The 18,429-nt window shown below is 42.2% G+C and overlaps 1 protein-coding gene across 1 annotated transcript in view; it reads right to left on the bottom strand.

Annotated features, from left to right (window-relative positions):
• Positions 1-18,053, bottom strand: part of TACR3 (tachykinin receptor 3) — a 63,568-nt gene extending 45,515 nt beyond the window's left edge. The window contains exon 1 of the mRNA XM_074991985.1: positions 17,578-18,053. Within this exon, the coding sequence (XP_074848086.1) occupies positions 17,578-18,053 (476 nt within the window). The remainder of the gene's footprint in view (positions 1-17,577) is intronic.
• Between the last annotated feature and the right edge of the window lie 376 nt (positions 18,054-18,429).

Below are 18,429 nucleotides of genomic sequence, written 5' to 3'. Positions count from 1 at the left end.
GAGGAGTCCTATGGCACCTTAAAGACAAAGAAGATTTATTCGGACATAAACTTTTGAGGGAAGTACCCACAATGTTAGATGCATAGACACAAAGATCCAAAAGCGGAAGTAAGTTTAATACATGAACCATAGACCAGGAGATAAATACAGCATGTGTGTGTGTTTTTATTTCTTCAGGAAGACTGGAAATGCTCACATTTGAAAGAATATCCTTTTCTTAAAACAAAAATATCACGCACACGTGTGTGTTCTGTAGAAAAGTGGCCTAGCATCTGTTTCTGGCAGGCAGATCCTTGAGAAGTACTTGACCTCAACTGAACTGGAAAAAAGTATTCAGGAAGAAAAGCCCCATTATTCTGCATGCTTGCTCCAAGAAGACAGAAATGTATTGGACTAGACTAGGGTTACCATACTAGATATTCTATAAAACATTCATACAACGTAAGTTGGTAGATACTGACACAGATACACTCCCTTTCAGGGGTGTCCTCTTTTTTGAAAGTTCAGACTAGACTAGAAAGTCCAAGACTAGACTGAAATATGTGGTAAATCCAAACTAAGACTTGTAATTATTACCATTATACTGTAAGCGAAATCACTGAGAAAATGGACTTGGAGACTGCAGTGCTGTTAGACCGAACTTCAGCCTTTGATTTGAACTTGTCAGATGTTTCCTGCTTCAGTTAGTGGAATTTGGGAGGAGAGATTATTGTAAGATTATTGTAAATGTCTATGGACATTTCTACCCATGCTACTTTTGGAGAGCATAGGGCCACATGATTTGGAGTCCGGAAGAAGCTCTTTTGGACTCCAAAACAGCATGAAGAAGCATGGTCCCTGGGGGATCTTCCGGGAGGAAGTTCTCCTCCCTGAAAATTTACTGAAGAAGGAGCCTCCAGAAAGAGGAGTTCCTTCCAGAAGATCCCCCAGGGGCCGTGCTTCTATACGCTGTTTTGGAGTCCAGAAGAGCTTCTTCTGGACTCCAAATCATGTGATCTTATGCTAATGAGGTGCTGGGAATTTACATCTGTTCCTCATTAGCATATTCTGGGCCGTTTATTAGCATGCCACTTTTGGAGAAAGTGGCATGTGTAGAAATGGCCTAAGTGTCTGGAAAGACCATTGGGGCAACCTTTCTTTTCTTCACTACATGGAAGAAAGTAGACAGATGACACTCAGTGAAACAGAAGAAAGGAAAAAAATCTTGTTCAGTGCAGAACATGGAAGAAAAAAAAAGGATGTTGTTTGTGCCCAAACTAGCTAATTATCAATGATTCTGTTCACAGGCATATTCTGAGTTCACAAAGTTCATATAAATAAAGACACACAGTTTTAGTCCTGTGTCTTAGATTGGCTGACCCTAATGCCACCTATAGAAACTTATTTCATTTGTTTTCAGAGGGAGAGAGCACTATAACCAGCCCTCCAAAATAATGAGATTTGTATTAAAAATATTACATTTGGTATCAGAGGTCAATACAACCATACTGTGCAACAGATACTTCACAAAAGTATTGGATCTGAGTGGTGGTGGTGGTGGGGGTGCTATGTCATTTTTTTTTAAATTACCACAGATCTCAAAGTTTTTACCACAGACACTTGCGCTAGTGTACAGACACATGGCTGACCCATGCTCAGCTTTCTTTTGTTTTTGGTTTTTTTCCATTTGATACTTGGACTCGCATTTTTGTTTTTCTCTGCAACTATTGGAGCTAGAAATTGACTTTTAAATGAAACCTGAGATATTCATTGTGGAAAAGCTCCAGCTTTGCCCTGGGGGTAGTGCACTTCTAGCCAGATAGTGTTTGCCTCAGAAGTTTGCTATGTCCCTCAACATACCATCTCACCCTTTAGAGGCAGGGGTCCCAACCTACTGAGCCATCCTCACATAGGCCAGTCTGGAGTGAACCATTCTTTAGTACCAAACTCCCCCTTCAGGTGTGGCCTCCATAGTGGTGCAGGGAGGCTTGTGGGGAACCTGGACCCTGCATCTGCTCCAGACTCTGGCCCAGAATCCCCATTGGCAGTGGCAGAAGTTAGTTATTCCTCCAGCACCAGAGCCGCAGTTTTGCCCCGGGCCACTTCCTCAACCAACTCCTCCTTTTTCCTGGTACCTGGCCTCAGTCTTCCATTCTTCCCCAGCACACCTCTCCATGCCCACTACTTGGCTTTCTTGCCCTCTCTGAAGCGAGACCTTTTTAAACTAGCAGGTACCTCATGGGCTGCAGGTGTTCTGATCAGTTTGCACCTTCTGGTGAGTTCTTAACTTCCTGACTTAACTGAGTTGAAGCAGCCCCGCCCTGGTCACCCAGTGGCCAGTAAATATATCTTAAATTAGACTTCAGTGAAGAGAAGCCTGGCAGAGGTGGGGAGGGAGTTGTGGAGGGTGGAGACTGCGACTATGGTCCTCCTTTTGCTTCTCTATCCTTTAATGCATCTGGGCAGAGTTCCTCTGGGCAGTGTCCACCAGCTCCCTTGACGCCTTCACTAACCAGGGAGTGCTGTCTGGGATTCTTTGCTTGATGTCCCCTTCTGGCTCCCTGATTTAAACCTTATGACCTCCATGCCTGTTCCTGTTTTCTTTTCAGTTGTTCCCCAAATTACTTCGGTTCCCGAGACTAGTGGATCCACCCTGTAGGATTGCACCCAACCACTACTCTGATCCCAATAGGATTAGACTTTGGTATCCCACGGGTCTGAGTTTGTCCCATCATCGAATCTTAAGACAGAGGCTATAAGAAAGCATCAACTCTCATGAGACTCACAATAAAATTGTTACATAGGCAGGGATAATCATAGAACACTAGAACTGGAAGGGACCTCAGGATGTTAACAAGTCTAATCTTCTCCTCTCATGGCAGGACCAAGCACCATCTACATCATCTCTGCTACATACTTATCTAACCTCATTAACTGAATTTTGAAAATAACATGTTCAGATAGAGCAGCTTCTTCCACCCAATCCATTTATTTGGAAATGTCACTTTAGAGGACTCTCGAAGAAAATTTCTTCCTATAAAATCCCAGTAGAGTTAAATGCATATTTCTGACAGTTTTAAAACAACCACAACAACAAATCTCTGACTACAATGTCCCATCCCCACAACTTCTCTACATACAACATACTTGAATACAAGATATAATGGAAGTCACAGTACTGCTTCTATGTACTCATATAATATACTGTGTACTCATACAATTAGGAAGAAAGGTAATTAAAATTTGATTCCTAGTACAATCCATATTTATTGTTTAAGAAGATTTTTATATGCCTCTTTCTTTCTTCATATAAACTTTACTGGCAGATGGGAGAAAGAGCATATGACACTTGGTTTAAATAAACAAAAAAGTGTTTTTACAAGTTTTTGAATCAGAGACATCTGGTATTTCATTTTACTATTTGAAAGATGTCAGCAAGGGGACCCAGGCTCCCAGTTTAATTTGTTTTCAGCTGTTTTAGACACACATTTTGCATTGTCTAAAGTGACAGTAGGCTGGGCTATTTTGACAGTGGTGTGGGAACAGGTCCCAAGGATATAGCCTTATCCCTCTGAAAGAATGCTATATTAGGGCCAAAGCCTATTTCCACAAACCAGCTGCAAGTAAATGGGATAGAGAATTAATACCATAGTAGATATGAAAGAATCTTTTCCTCTCCACCTAGTTGTTATGCTGCTGAATATTGGAGCAACCTCCACCCTCACCTTACGCAGGGGTCTTGGCCAATAGGTTTGCATAGTTGTGGACCTATTACCCACACTTCGCCTTTTCTCTTGATGCTGCTCAAACGTCCCAGATTTAGGGAGAGAAGGCTAGCTCTGTGGTTTCAGCATTAGCCTACTAAAGCCATGGGCATGAGCTCAGTTCTCGAGGGGGCCATTTAAGGATTTGGGGCAAATAAAAGAAAAAAACTCACATCTGTCAGGGATGGTGAATAGGCCCTGTTGTGAGGGAAGAGCAGCAGAATGAACTTAATGACCTCTAAATGCCCCTTACAACTCTATGAGATAGGGGTGTGTGTGTGTGTGCATATATATATATATATATATATATAATATAATGATTGCTGTATAAAATGTACTGCCCTGAAGCACTCTAGTTAGTATAAGTGGTATCATCTTTGTGCAACAGAACCATGGTGGTCCTGCAACACTAGGAACCACCTGTTCAGTAAAAGGAGCTCTTCCTCAACTGCCCTTCCACGTCTTCTATGGCCCTCACTTTCTCCGCCATGTCCATCGCCTATTTCTGAAGCTCCCCCTGACAATGACTGCCATGCTTAGACAATGACATCATGTCCTTCACCACCCTGACTCAAAACCAATCATATCCAGGCAAATGCAGTAGCTATATAGGTGATGAACATGAATACCTATCTTTACAGCTCCTTCATTTTTCTAATACTACCATATCTCTTCTGCAACCATCCATAGCCTCTAGAAACTTTCCATGGCTGAGGATTTTTACGTATTTGCATGTAGCTGTGGTCCATAGACCCTTCCTTTGGACCTCACTTCACCATACTGTGAAATAAAAGGAACAAGTGTTTGTAAGGAATAGGTGATAATTTAGAAATCTATTTCCCAATTTCCTGTAACGTTGTACAACTGGAAAGCTTGTGGAGGTGAGTTTGGCCAGAGCCAGCAATAGCTGGCAGGAGTTCATTGCATACACATGCCTCAAATGGTTTGTCTGGAGTAGAATTGAGAAAGAGATAGGTGCCAATATGGAGTCTCTTAAAAAGGAAAAGCTCTCTTCTGTATGCAAAACAGCTAGTCTCAGAATTTTTAATGTTTAATAACTAATACCTTGTAAGAGGATTAAGTGATAATCCGTTATAACAACTGAAGTTTTAACACTGTATGTTTAACTAGCTTGAAGGATCTGATTTCAACCCACAAAACCATGTTATAATTTGAGACTGAGGTTCTATGCACAGAACCTCTGGATATATGGTAGAGGTGTTTGCTACTTCAGTAGCATCATGTTATCTGGCCTGGTAGCTCTATGTATTCGAAGAGCAAACAAACAGACCAGAAACTAGGCAGGGCAGGGCCATCTTCCTTTTTCACCATCGGTAAAGTAGAAGAAAGGATAATGCTGCTTCAGTGTGAACATTTCCATTGAGCACCCACCACATTAGAAACCATCTGCCTCAAGATGGTTTCTACAGTTACAGCTTTGGGAAAGTGGGATTATAACATGGATTCTGAATTGTCCATCCCCAGGCCAAAGACTCTAGCTTGAATTCTTCCCTGCGATTAATTTTGTCCCCAACATACTTTTCTTTACAGAGACTGACCACAGGCTCCTTCTATTTCTCCACTGCACATTCTCTCCAGAAGTACTTGCTAGAACAGTACAATAACGTGTTACAAATACAAGGCAGCTTGTTTTTTTGACTGTGAAAATGTGTCAGGTTTTTATAGCAACAGTTGTTTAGAGTTATATTTGGTCACATGTGAGTCATACTAATATAAACATTTAATCTGCCCAATGTAACTCATGAATGGTGTATAGCATTTTACAGTAGGTCGGAAACATATGAAATGTGTGTGCTAAAACACATTAAAAAATATTTTTTCAAATTTTCGCCTAAAAACAAGCAGGTAAAATCTTCAGGTGATGTATCTGTTCAGTGTTTCATTAATATCAATGGAGTGCTACCATTTAAATCCATTGAAAATCTGGTCCGTATTGTGGGGCCACTGTGCCAATACCCACTCGAGTCAGTAGGAAGTCTCCCTCTGGCTTCGGTGGGATTTGGCTTGGGACTGGTCACTTGTCAAATTTAAAAATACAGTCAAAAGTAAGGACAGCATCTCTTCCACATCCTCAAACCCAACAAAATTAGAAGCCCAATAATATTCCCTTTCCTTACACACAGACCAGCCCCTATTGTGTCTCTCTCCTTCCCCACGTTCCTGAAGAAATAGATGGGCTTGCTCTTAAGATCAGAAAATCCCAGTTGTTCTGACTCATGTGGAATAGTCAGTATTTAAGCACCTCCTGGGCTATTCTACTGGCAGTTCTTTCTTTTGTGCTAAAGGGGTTGCAGCTGGAGTACCTCTGTGGGTTATAGGTAATGTCGTGTGGCATGGAGAATACGGCAGTTTCTAAACCAGGGTGATCTTAAGCCTGTTTTACCTGGACATATCACCTCAGCAACAGACTGTCACAGTTCACCCCACTTGCCTATGGCTTCAGTTTCTGTGTTGTATATGTAAAGATTCTAGAAATGTCCACAGGTGCCTTCCTGTGCCCCCATGAGGGAAAGCTGGAATAATCAGTCTATTTACTTCTTTAAACAAATCAAATCCATTCACTTATACTTTGCAGGCACTACGGTGGCAGGGAAGAAGACTGTCTTTGCTTCTCTCAGAATCATTGAAGAGAAGTTCAAAAAAGTCTTAAAAATGCAATTGTAGGCAACATTGGAATTGGATCAAAATTTTGACCTTTCAGGGACCTTGATAGGTAAAGCAGATTTCCTCACAGATACAAAAAGTGATCTTTCTCTTTCCCGCCATTCTCAAAAATGAGAGAAAATTGAAGCTAGTAATGAAAAAATGTCAATTTTTTTCACAAACGAGCCACACTTTCCCTTGTGGCATTTACTTTCATTTTGGGTTATTCTGATTTGCAATATGTCCCTGGTAATGCATTTACTTAGTCTTAAATATGAGTATTCCTTGGATTAAAGAGATTTATTTTTAAATACAAATGCCCCCCTCCCTGTCCCCAACATGATACTGTTGAAGAAGTCCAGCAGAATCAGCCTTCCCAGCTCTGAAAGAGCTGAGGAGCACTCTTCCTCCTTCTGATCCTACTGATCCCATTCTGCTTAATATGTTGTTCGCATTTTATTAGCTATGTATGGCAGAGATGGGTATAAACGTATCACTCCTTGAACTACTTTGGGGGTAGTTAAGACCTGAAATTTGCTACTTTGGCAAATTGCTAATAAGAATAATTTATTCCAGGAAAATGGTTATTTATTTATTTATTTACTTATTTATTTTCAGACTCATCACATAAAAGCAAACCTAACTCAACTGTGAATGGTTTTACTGGGAGCAGAATACCAAAATTGTGTAATTTATATCCCAGCTTTTAGGCTAATTATGAAATTAAATAATTAGGATTTTTTAAAACGTTGGTTAAGGGAATATGTATGTCATGAAGAAAGGCCCTGATTAGCAAATAGAAGGGAGGCTTTGTAAATAATAAGTTATAAGGCCAGAAGAAATGACGTAGGAAGGATATCTGGTTCAAAAGTAGCTAATGAGATAAGAGGAGGTTTCTAAAAAGATGGCCTATGACTGAGAAGTATAACTGCAGATAATTTAAATTAAAATAAAGAATCTGACTTAAACTTAGCCATCAGAACCCTTCCCAACCCACGCACTAGTTTTCAGTCCTATGTGAATACACATGCAAAAGAAAAACTGTTGGGTTGGGAAGCAAGAAAAAGGAGAAAAAAGACCTTGAGAAGAGAGGAGGTTTTAAATCTTATCTGGATTAAGACTAGAAGTAAGTGTGAACTGTCTCAGATTTAAACAGAGCAGGACAAAAACTACTTGATGTTCAAATCAAGAGAAGAAAGTGGGGATTACTGGGCCACACTCTCAGAAAACCATCACCCAGTATAATCCAACCAAGCTCTCAAATGGAACCCAAAAGGAAAATGCAAAAGAGGAAGACCTTGGACAACATGGAGAAGATCTACTGAGACTGAAGGACATAAACTGGGGCACTCCTGGAGTCAGCAAGAAGTTTTGTCTCAAGCCAGAGTGAAGTGAAGACTTGTAGATGAGCTATGCTCCACTGGGAGTACAAGGGTTAAGTAGTAGTATTAGTAGTCTGAGATTGATTTTTAGCAAACATCAGTAATGGGAAATGACATTGCTTGTTTATTAAAGAGTACAGAAAGGAAACTTATAAACAGTTCATTGCTAGTACCCACCTGATCACAGTGAAATTGAGCAATATGAATTAAGATTCCCTGGTTTTAGCCTATTGGTAAGTACCTTGAGCAAATGTTTATAAATGTTTTGTTATTGTTTGGATGTAGTCATTGCTTTTTATTTAGGCATTTTAGTCATGTTTAGACCAATTCTATAAGTACCACTTGGCCTAGAAAGTAATTTAGAGTTAAATAAGTGGTGGTTTTCATATTGATCTTAATGATTTTAAAATTCATTAATAATTCCAGGAAACCCAATTCCCATTAAAGTTGATTGAATTTCCATTGGCGACATTGGAAGTTGGACCAGACCCTTCAACATTAAGCCCACTTACATCTTATTTAAATTATGTAAAACTGAAAAATTAGATAGCTATAGGTGTTCATCAGTATTTCACCTCTGCTGAGTCAAGGCTAGAATGTATGAAAAATAGCCATATTGTGTTTGGGGAGAGGGAAAATATGTGACAATATTTTCCTACTGCAGTGTAGGCTTGTAAAAAAGAAATATTTTCTATTTTTAGAAGATCTAATATATTAATAATACTAAACTATTCTTCCTGTAAATTATATACTCTGTCAAAAGCTAATGAAGATTGGAGGACAAAAAACAATCTAATTATCTAATAACAATTTATCTGAATTTTGTGGGTGAAGGCTAATGGAGTTTTTAATTTGATAGAGCATCAGAAATTATGAGTGTTAAATTATAAATTGTAAGACCTAGAGGTGGAACAGAAGTTACTGAAACCAGGAGCTAAAAGTGGAACAATTAGCTATTATCCTTCAGTCATTTTCCTGTTAACACAGCTAGATCTCAGCAGCTGTAAATTGCTGTAGCTCCAAGGGCTTCAATAAAGTTATTCCAACATATCTGAGTTAACTATCTGGTGCAATGTATTCAGAGGATGAAGGAGGAATGTGAAGAATGAAAAAAGAGAGGCGCAAAAATCAAAGATAGTCTTTTTATTTAAACCAGAAAATGGGATCCGTGAGCTCTACATTGTATTTCTGACACTGCCACATACTTCCTTGGTGACTTTGGGCAGTTCCTTTAAGTCCCAGTTAGAAAAATGGCTGCTAATTTTGAATGTATGTATAATGAGTATTCTAACTAATAGGCTGACGAGATGACCAACTTCTCCAGGGGATGGCAGACAGGCCGTGTCACTCTAAGGTCTCCCAGGTAGCTGCTCCATGCCAAAGGGAGAACCATCCTCGATGAGTGGCAGTAGCTGGACTGGCAGGAAAGCGTCCTTTGCTGACGTAGTGCTACCACACTGGTGCTTCTGCTGGTGTCACTTACTTTGGTCAGGGGTATTTTTTTCCAAACCCTTGCGTGCTAGCGTAGACTTAACGTAAGACAACAGTCCACCATTCAGTCAATTGGTTATGTAGATAGTCAACAGTGTCTCAGAGGCCTGTGCATCTCAAATTGCGCACTGAAAAACTGAGACAGTCGAAAGTAGAGGGCATGTTGGAAAAAAACAGCCTTGATTGCTCTATGGGGAAGAATGCAAACTAATCAAGCTCGGAGGTCCAATCAAAAACTTTTAATACTTGCAAAGTGGCTAGATCAGGGGGTCAGCAATCTTTCTGAGGTGCAGGGCTCAAATTTGACCTTTTGATCTCTATGTGTGGTCTGAGTGCCAGTGATACTTTCTAATGTCACATATAGTACTACTTACAACGGCCACATTAATAAATACACCAAGATGAGGACCTTTACTGTTTAGTTGGTAGTGTAAGCTGGTCTTTTGTTACTCCACAGGTGGCATGGTTTTGAGCAAGCTCCCAGCTTCATGGGGGAGGAGGCTGAGCTCCTGTCTCGTGATGAAAATCAGTTCACATGCGGCTCTTGGCCTCCATGTCAGGGGTTGCTGACCCTTGGGCTAGAGCTATTCAGATGGAATGGCAGTGTACAAGTAAATTTTTATTATGTGAATGTTTGTGTTGCTGTGATAAAAGTCCTATGAAAGGAATATATTAAAGTGACATTCAGAGCAAGAAACCTAACTTTGACCCAGCTGAGGAAATTAACTGTCTGGGTACTCAGATATTCTCTAGTACAGATTTCAAAGGCTATGTCTGCACTAGAGCGATCTGTTGACTGAAGCTAATGTCAGAAGATATCTTCTGACAAAACTTCTGTTGACAGGTGGTGGCCAGACAGCAAAGCGGATTGAGAAAATGACCCACTCTGTTGACAGAGAGTAGGCCAAACTGCCTGCCACTCTCTTGACAGAATAGTCCCGAGAACTCTGTCAGATATGGTCTCATGGCTGGCAATCCCTTCTGGGAGCCTTAGCGAGGCGTGGCTTTAAATGGACCCCCCACCTCCCTGATCCCCATTCCCTGCCCATGCTGAAACTTGCCTCCCTACATGTGGGACAGCACAGCTGCTACAGCAGGGCTTCGATGCTTGGAGAGAGGCACAGTGCTGGCCAGCTAGCCATGGTGCCAGAGCAGCCCCCAGGCTTGCACTGGCCCCACCCAGAGGTGCATGAGCATCTGCTGTACCTCATTATGGCTGCCCTCCTCTTCCTCAGGGAGGGTAAGCCTGACACCACATTCAAGGAGCATGCCATTGCTGCCACACAGGCCCACCTCTGCTCGCTGCCTCCAGGTGCTCAGGCTGATCTGGAGGCACAGCACATATTCCGACTGGTGGGACTGGTCACGGGGCAGTGGGATGACCAGCAGTGGCTCCAGAACTTCTGCACATGGAAGAACACCTTTTCCTATACCTGGCTCACCCCTGCAGTCAGGAGACAGAACACTCAGCTGTGGCCTGTCAACAAAACTTCCTAGTGTAGACATAGCCAAAGTGCACAGCTTTTACCAGCTCACAGGAATAAGTCAAACAGGCAGACATGAGCGAAAGGATAATTAATATGTACGTGTAATGAGAGGAATGGGGAAAGGTATTGCTAACAATCACAAATAGAATTTGCATCCCAGGTTAGTTAGCAGACTGCCTTTCAGAATAAACAATTATTTTGTTTAGGCTCCATTTCGGGTCTGAGCTCTTTGAACAGATAGAGTGAAAAAATAAGTACAGTGAGTAAAACATGGAAATATATGTGTGTAATATCCTGTAATTAGACTTAAGATAAAAACTGAAACTGAATGCTTTGTATGTGCTAATGTGGCAACAGGTTGGTCATGTTACATGTTGGGCCCGTGTGATGAATCCAGTGTTATCAGTCAGGAAAATGAAGATAAGGGACTGAGAACCCCTGAGAAACCCTCTTTATACATTATTGCTGTCACTGGAGAGAGCACAACTCACCAAATGCAAAACATTCCTGATATAAAGAATTTCACTTTCAGTAGATTAATTTTTTTGGGGGTAGGTATGCAGCTACCCCTTTTTCAAGTCTGGACTCCGAGAAGATTTTAGTATCTATGGTTCCAGGACTAATTCACTAATTTCTGGCTATGATGCTGCTACAATAAATGACTCATTTTAGTATGCACTGTATTAGCTCATCTGGCCAGGATATGCGTATTAAGATACTACAGGTTGAAGCTCTCTCATCCAGCACCCTTAGAACCTGACCGGTGCTGGATGAGAAAATTTACTGGACCATGGAAGTTCAATATTATCTAGCATCATTACCAACAGTTCCACTGCTTACTCAGCTGTTAGAAGACATTTGAGGGTAAGTTGCAGCTAAATAACAACACAGACCATGGAGAGCCAGGACTGGTGGCTGGAAACAAACGTTATAGGACCACGGGGAACTTTGCAACACCCATGATAAGTGGTCACCCAGCTAACTAAAATCATGCCAGATAACAGATGTTGCTAGAGAAGAGAGTTCCAAATTAGAGAGGTTCAACCTGTACCTTTTTTTTTAGCAAGGATAAAAATGATTGCACATGGAAAGAAACATATTGCATTAAAGTTCCATATAAAATCAATCATGTATTCACTTCAGGAGTAAACTCTTGCATGGATATTTCCAAACATAACTAGCAAAGGAACCACCACTGAAAATAGTGGGCTTTTGGGCTGCAGAGATCAAGATGATTAATCTTAAAATATAAAAAATATGAAATTAAGGATTTTTGAATGTGTTTTCCCCCAGAGCAATCAGTTATCATGAACGCATTGTTTGGGAGGACGATATTTCAGAAACCACCCAGTTGAGGTGCCTGGGTAGCTTGAAAGTTTGCCTTGCTCACCAACAGAAATTAGCCCAGCAGACGATATTATCTCGCTCACCTTGTCTCTCTAAGGAAGGTAATAGCAGTTTTGCTTAAATGAAGGCTGCAGGATGGGCCTGATCCAAAGGGGAGTTTGGATTTACTGGAAAGAAACAAGATTTCCAGTTTCCAAGAGCAACACTAAGCATAGAGCGAAAAAGAGCTCTAACACTGTGCAATTAGGTCATAAACAAAGGCAGTGAAATATGGAATATTAATGTGTTCAAAAACAGTGTTTAGATAATTTTGCTTAGCAAGGGAAGGGTGGATCACTAGAGGAAAAAGAAAATATTGACTTGAATACAAAGAACACAAGACACAGGCACAGAGCTGCACTTTTAAGAGTTTCTTGTGTTAAAATGAATGGAGTAGATCAGTAATTTTTGTATTGTAGAAAATAGATTGGATTTATTGTTTCCTCTTCGTTTAAGAAAGCAGTGGTAATTAGGACAGTTGGATCCCCGTACATTTTGCTTTGCAAAGAGGTTACTGGCATCTACTGTACCCTGGAGTGTGGTTCTTGCTGCTTGAACACAAATCACCCCTGCAGGTTTATTTGAAGCTCTGACAAAATGCCCCTTTCTATCCTAGGCTGAACCCTTGCACCAAAAGCACCTTTCGAAATCAGCAAAAAGATTCCTGCTGTTTCTTTGTATTAAGCCCTACAGCATTCTAAAGGTCTTAAGAAATAGGTTAGGTGGCTAGTTACAGGGAGTGGCAGCAAGGGAGTGTAATTCAGGGAACGAGGTTCACTGCCTTTACTCCTTTATAGTTACAGGCTGTGTCTAGTTTGAGGCTCAGCACAAGTATTTCACATAGCTCTAGTTACAACTGCCTGACTCCACATGAAAGAGTATAGTCCTAGGGTGAATGGGTGTGCATCCCATGCTAACCCTAATAAGGTTAACAAGGGCATGAGAGGCCAATAAGGTTATACTGCTTAACCTGAGAGAAGGAGGGGCAGAGTTAATTGAGAATGAAGGCCAGCTATGGAAGGAGTGGGATGCAGTGCAAAAACTGGGAAGCAAAAAAAGAGAGGGGATTGCCAAGGAAGGAGACGCTAGTCCTGAGATGAGTGTGGTTCAGTGACAAGGAAGTTTATGGGGAGAGGAAGTCCTGAGTGCCCATTCTGGAATAAGCAGCCTGGTAAGAATGTAGGAGAGGTAAAATAGCCATGGGAAGTTGAGTAAGCTCCTGAGGTAAAAGGAGAGCGGGAGGCTTGTCAGGAAGGAGCATAGAAACAGGGATGAGGACTAAGGATTTGGATTGCTGGTTATAGGTTCCCTGGGGGAGCGCGCAGTGTAATGAGGGAGCTGGCTTCCTCTTCTAGCCACTTGTATAGTGGCATTGTACCTGGAGCTGGGACTGGACACTGTCTGGAGATAGCCTCTGGACTGCTGGATTTGGTAACCCCACCAAGGGTGGATTAAATCCTGCCTTGGCCACAGAGCTTACTTTTGGGGAGAGGTGACTGTGGCAAAGGGACAACTGCAGCGGGGATGCCACCACCTGGGGAGAGAGCTGCTATGCCACCCCTGCCCATGAGGAGGTGATCCTGTGGCGAGATGAATGATCATGTGAGTGAAATTTGGAGTAGATACCCGAATCTCCAGACTAGGAAATTCAGAATGCATGCTAAGATGCTTATTTTAAATCTTGTGTATTTATTTCTCTGGAGGCCTTGTTTTGCCTTGTCAGAAAAAAGTACATTCTGGGGAAAACCTCTTATGGAAATCTTATCAGGATGTTGGGATAAGATCAATTTTTAATTTGAATTAAAATGTGAATTTCATACTGATAATCATCTGAGTGGAAGTTAATTATAACACACATATTCGTGCATGACTGAAGCACTGCATTTTAACACGTTCAATGTTTCTTTTTTCTTTTTTTTGTACTATGAAACAGTTATGACGGCTGGTGGAAAAGGAAAATGTGTCAGCAATTGAATTGGACCCAAAGAGTAGAAGTATGACAATTGTTTGCTAGGCTTGGTATCAAAGCCTCCTCATAAAGCTTTACTCTTGGTATTTCTGAATTTTTCCCCAAGGAACCTGAAAAAGGGCAAATAGAAATGAAAACTGATATTGGAAAACATCAAAAAAATCAGACTTCAATACGAAGCATTCTTACAAGCCCACAGAGTGGCTGTGGAAGAAAACTAGATATTTTACTTCTCTGTTAGAGTGGCAGCTAAATTTACACAGTGAATTAATTTAGACTGTGAATAATTTCATTAACCTCAACTGTCTACATCCCTCAGCACTTCTTACTGCAATAGACTATCAGCTTCACAGACGAGTCCACCTTACTCTGGAAAGGCCTGTGTGGATCCAGTCACTTCAGACTGCGCACAGAGTGGACAAACCATATCCCTTCAGGAACTTGACCTGTCACGCAGCAGAGAGTCCTAGAAGGAGAGTCCTAGAATCTGGAAGGAAATCCACATCACTTGAGATTTTGATCAATGCCCTTCTTGACAGTTGACAGCACCTGGGGCAGTGAAGAATAACCAGCACAGTGTGAATGCTAATATACACAGTCAATAAAACTTGCTAACAGCTATCCATTTTTTGAGTCTGAGAACCTTGATTTTAAAAGCTTCTTGTAGTGTGGGACTTACACATCTGCACAAGAGGAGCTGTTTGTTTAATGCCAGTCCTTTGGTAGCATTCCCCCCAGTGTTTTAAATTTGTTTCTGTGTGTGCATGGTTTTTAACTATTTTTTCTTAACATTGTTTTCTGGACATGCTAATTATATTGTATTTTAATTTGGTGTTGTTTCCTAAGTGCCCCAGCAGACTACATAGAAGTGATTTATAAATAAAATGATAGTAAAGTAACCTTTGCATTTTGATAGTGCCTTTGTTGTGGGGACATCCAGCATGTAACAGACAGCAATGAACTAAGATTCATAGCACCTCTGTGAAGTAAGCATGACAAACCGATCACTTGGCCCACTTCTAAAATGAACGTGTCTGTGCTGTGGAATGTCACACTCATTTAACAGCAGTTAGACATCAGTTTAAGACAGGAAGTGACAAATGAAATATGTCCAGTTGATAAAGTTGGAGTAATCTAGATTGGAGTTAAAACTTGACCAGGATACCAGAAGCAATATAAATATGACATGAGATCTTTAATGAAAGCAGCCAGGAACCCAACATTTTGCCTCTTCTCCAAGAAGTGGCATCTTTGAGAACAGTGTCCTATGATGAATATGTGTCCCATGAGGTTCCTGAGGGGCTGGGCCTTGGATCTTCCTTGGGGTTCCCAGCCAAACTGTTTCTTTATGAATTTGCAGGGACGTACTGTAGAAGTGGGTGGGGAAGGGTCAAAAGATACAGAGCATGTGCATTTGGGGGTCTGGCCCAGATGTTTCAGTATAAAAGAAAGCAGCAGTGGCTGCTGTTCTCTTGCTTGCGATTAAGAAGCGGGGAGATAAATACTGAAGGGAGCTGTGTATTTGTTTATCTCCTAGCAAGAAAAAGACCCATTGCACAATTGATTGTGACCCCCTCCGTGGGTAGATCGTGTGCATGTGCTTTTCTCTCTGGGCGCAGTCGTCTATGGGGGAGGGAGATGTTTTCTGATGACAGGCCATGTCCAGCTCTCCGAGCCCAGTCCTTGTTCTCATAAATAAATCAGAAGGAATAATGGCACTTAATGAATTTCCAACACTTATGTGCCTTTCAACCTGTTAAAACCAAGCCAAACATTTCAGGCAAGTTTTAGATCCATCAGGTGGAGCACAGGGAGTGGGAGAAATGGCTCTTAGCTTAGTTCAGAGACACCCCAATCTTGCCTCCCTGGGGACTTTGTACCCCCTGACACCTTCGTCTTTGATTCCAGTCTCTTAGGATAATTAGCAATAAGTGGTGTAATGGAAGATCTCAATTTTTTCTCTAAAAGCACACAAGGCATCAGGCTAGATATGAATGAAATCTTAGGGCCAGATCCCCGGTAACCACTAAAGATGCGTTGCAATCTGAGGACATTACATTAGTGGGTGGACATAACTGGCTTTATTCTGTATGTTCTCTCTCCCCTTCAGCAGAGGGGTGTGGGTTGGAGCTGAAGGTAAAGTGAGTTGACAGCAAGAGCAAAGCCAGAGCAGCGTGCTCTTACAATAATGGGCTGGCAGAAGAGCCCCCTTTGGCCCCAGGAGCAGAGGAAGTACAAAGCTGGCTTAGAACCACTCTTCTCTCTGCTCTGTCAGCTGTACTGAGCAAGAGTGCATGTGGCTGAGAAGTCAGCCTTCAGACTTACAGTTTGGTGCAATTCACAAGGAAATATTATGCCCTGCTCTGTACAAAGAATATTGCTGCTGTCTTTGCACTCATTTATACAAAGTTTTTAAATCTTCATATGATTGACTGAACATTTTAAAAAAATTATCACCCCAAAGTTTTGTATTTTCTAGCTAATTATGGGAGCAAATAGCTTACGTATTCTCTGGTATTGAAATAATTATAAGTGCACTTCAGAAACAAACAGGAGTGCTTCCTAAGGGAGAGCCACAGGCTGTTCCCATCCTCTTGCACGGTCTTTCTAGTGAAACATTTTTGCGAGCATTTTGGCGGTCATCTCTCTCTCTCTCTTGTCAATAGGAACAGGGTGAAGCTTTGTTCCTGTCCTGTTATCTTGCATGATTATAGCCTTTCTTGGGCTGACTGTTCAGCAGGAAATCATATGCTTGATTAAAAACATCATACCTCCTGTAGCCACACCTACTGGCACAGAGAAACAGCAACGTGAATAGCTTCATTAGCTCAGATCAGGAAGGGCAAAGCAAAAAGCAGTTTTCTTTTGGGAGAGTTACTGCCAGCCGAGTTTGAAGTTGCTATTTCTCTGCTGAGGAAGCAAAGAAGAAGCAGATGCTTTGCAGGGATGAATCCTTCTCAGTGACTGCCACTACAGAAATATAAAGAGGGAAATTTGAAATGCTTCTCCTAATCACCTCAGGAGTATAGATTGTCCAACACAATGGCATGGACTGTGTGGGCAGAGCATCTTCTTGGGCACAGAGCAGAGCAGGTGCAGTACAACTGAAGCTGAAAGGACGGGAGCAGAGGCCGGCTGCTGAAGTCGTCACACAGGAAAAGCAAGTGAAAAAGAGAGACTAAAGGAGAGGAGGGAAAAGATGATGAGGAGAGAGACTGAGAGGTATATCAGACAGAAGGGAAAAGGAGTTAAAATGAGCATGAGGAAGGGATCTGGAAAAGATACTGTGAAGATTCACGGCTGATCTCTCACACAGGCAGAAGGGCCGCCATGGTTTGTCTTCACAGCCCGCTCAGCGTTCATCACTCATCCCCTCACCTATTTGGCTTTCTCACACAGGAACTTTTCAGTAGAGAGGTTCTATCTCCTCCCTCCCACTCCTCCCCTTCACTCACCTGTCCACAGCAATTGCCGTCATGGAGTAGATGCTGGCGAAGACCGCCGTGATGGGGAAGAAGTTGTGGAAGCGGCAGTATGCCTCCCCGAAGTACCACTCGCTGTGCAGGGCATAGATGAAGTTGATGAGGGTGTTGAAAGCAGCCATGGAGGCATCCGAAAAGGCCAGGTTTACCAGGAAATAGTTAGTCACTGTCCTCATATGCTTGTGAGCCAAGATGATCCAGATGACAATCAGGTTGCCAAAGACAGCCACGGTCACCACCCCGCCATAAGCCAGAGACCACAGGGCAATGCGCCAGGAGGGCTGCACAAATTGGTTGGAGAAGTTGGCTGTCGAGGGAGCTATAGGGGAGGAAACATTACCAGCCTGAGCTTCCAGAGGCTGCCCCCAGTTGCCTCCTGATCCAGCAAAGCTTGCGTTCCAGCCGATGCTCTCATTCGCCCTCCAGCTGGGTGAAGGTATAGAAGTCATCCTGAGTGTCCCCCCTCGTCCCAGCAATAGGAAAGTCTCTCCCGCTGCTTCCCCTCCCCAGGAAAATAAAAAGAAAGAAAGTTGATCAACAAAATAAGAACAGCTTAGTGGCAGCAAGAGAGGTTATCAGAGCAGGTTTGAGCCACCTGCAGTTATGCTGCTTGAACCATGAAGGATGCGACACAAGGTGGACAAGGAGAGCTGCTGCTTGTGAGTAGTAAACGCTGTCCCCTTCCCTTTCTGTGCAGCCAGCTCTCACTCCGCTTTGCTAAGGAGACGGGGATCAGGAGCTGAGGCACCTTTCATAGGATTGTGTGTTCCCCGGCGTCATAAAGGGAGTGGGGCGAGGACACTTTTTTCTCTTGGTCCTCCCTCC

This window comes from Carettochelys insculpta, chromosome 4 (assembly GCF_033958435.1).
Source record: "Carettochelys insculpta isolate YL-2023 chromosome 4, ASM3395843v1, whole genome shotgun sequence".
In the NCBI taxonomy this organism is placed as follows: domain Eukaryota; kingdom Metazoa; phylum Chordata; order Testudines; family Carettochelyidae; genus Carettochelys; species Carettochelys insculpta.
This window is presented reverse-complemented; position numbering and strand designations above follow the sequence as displayed.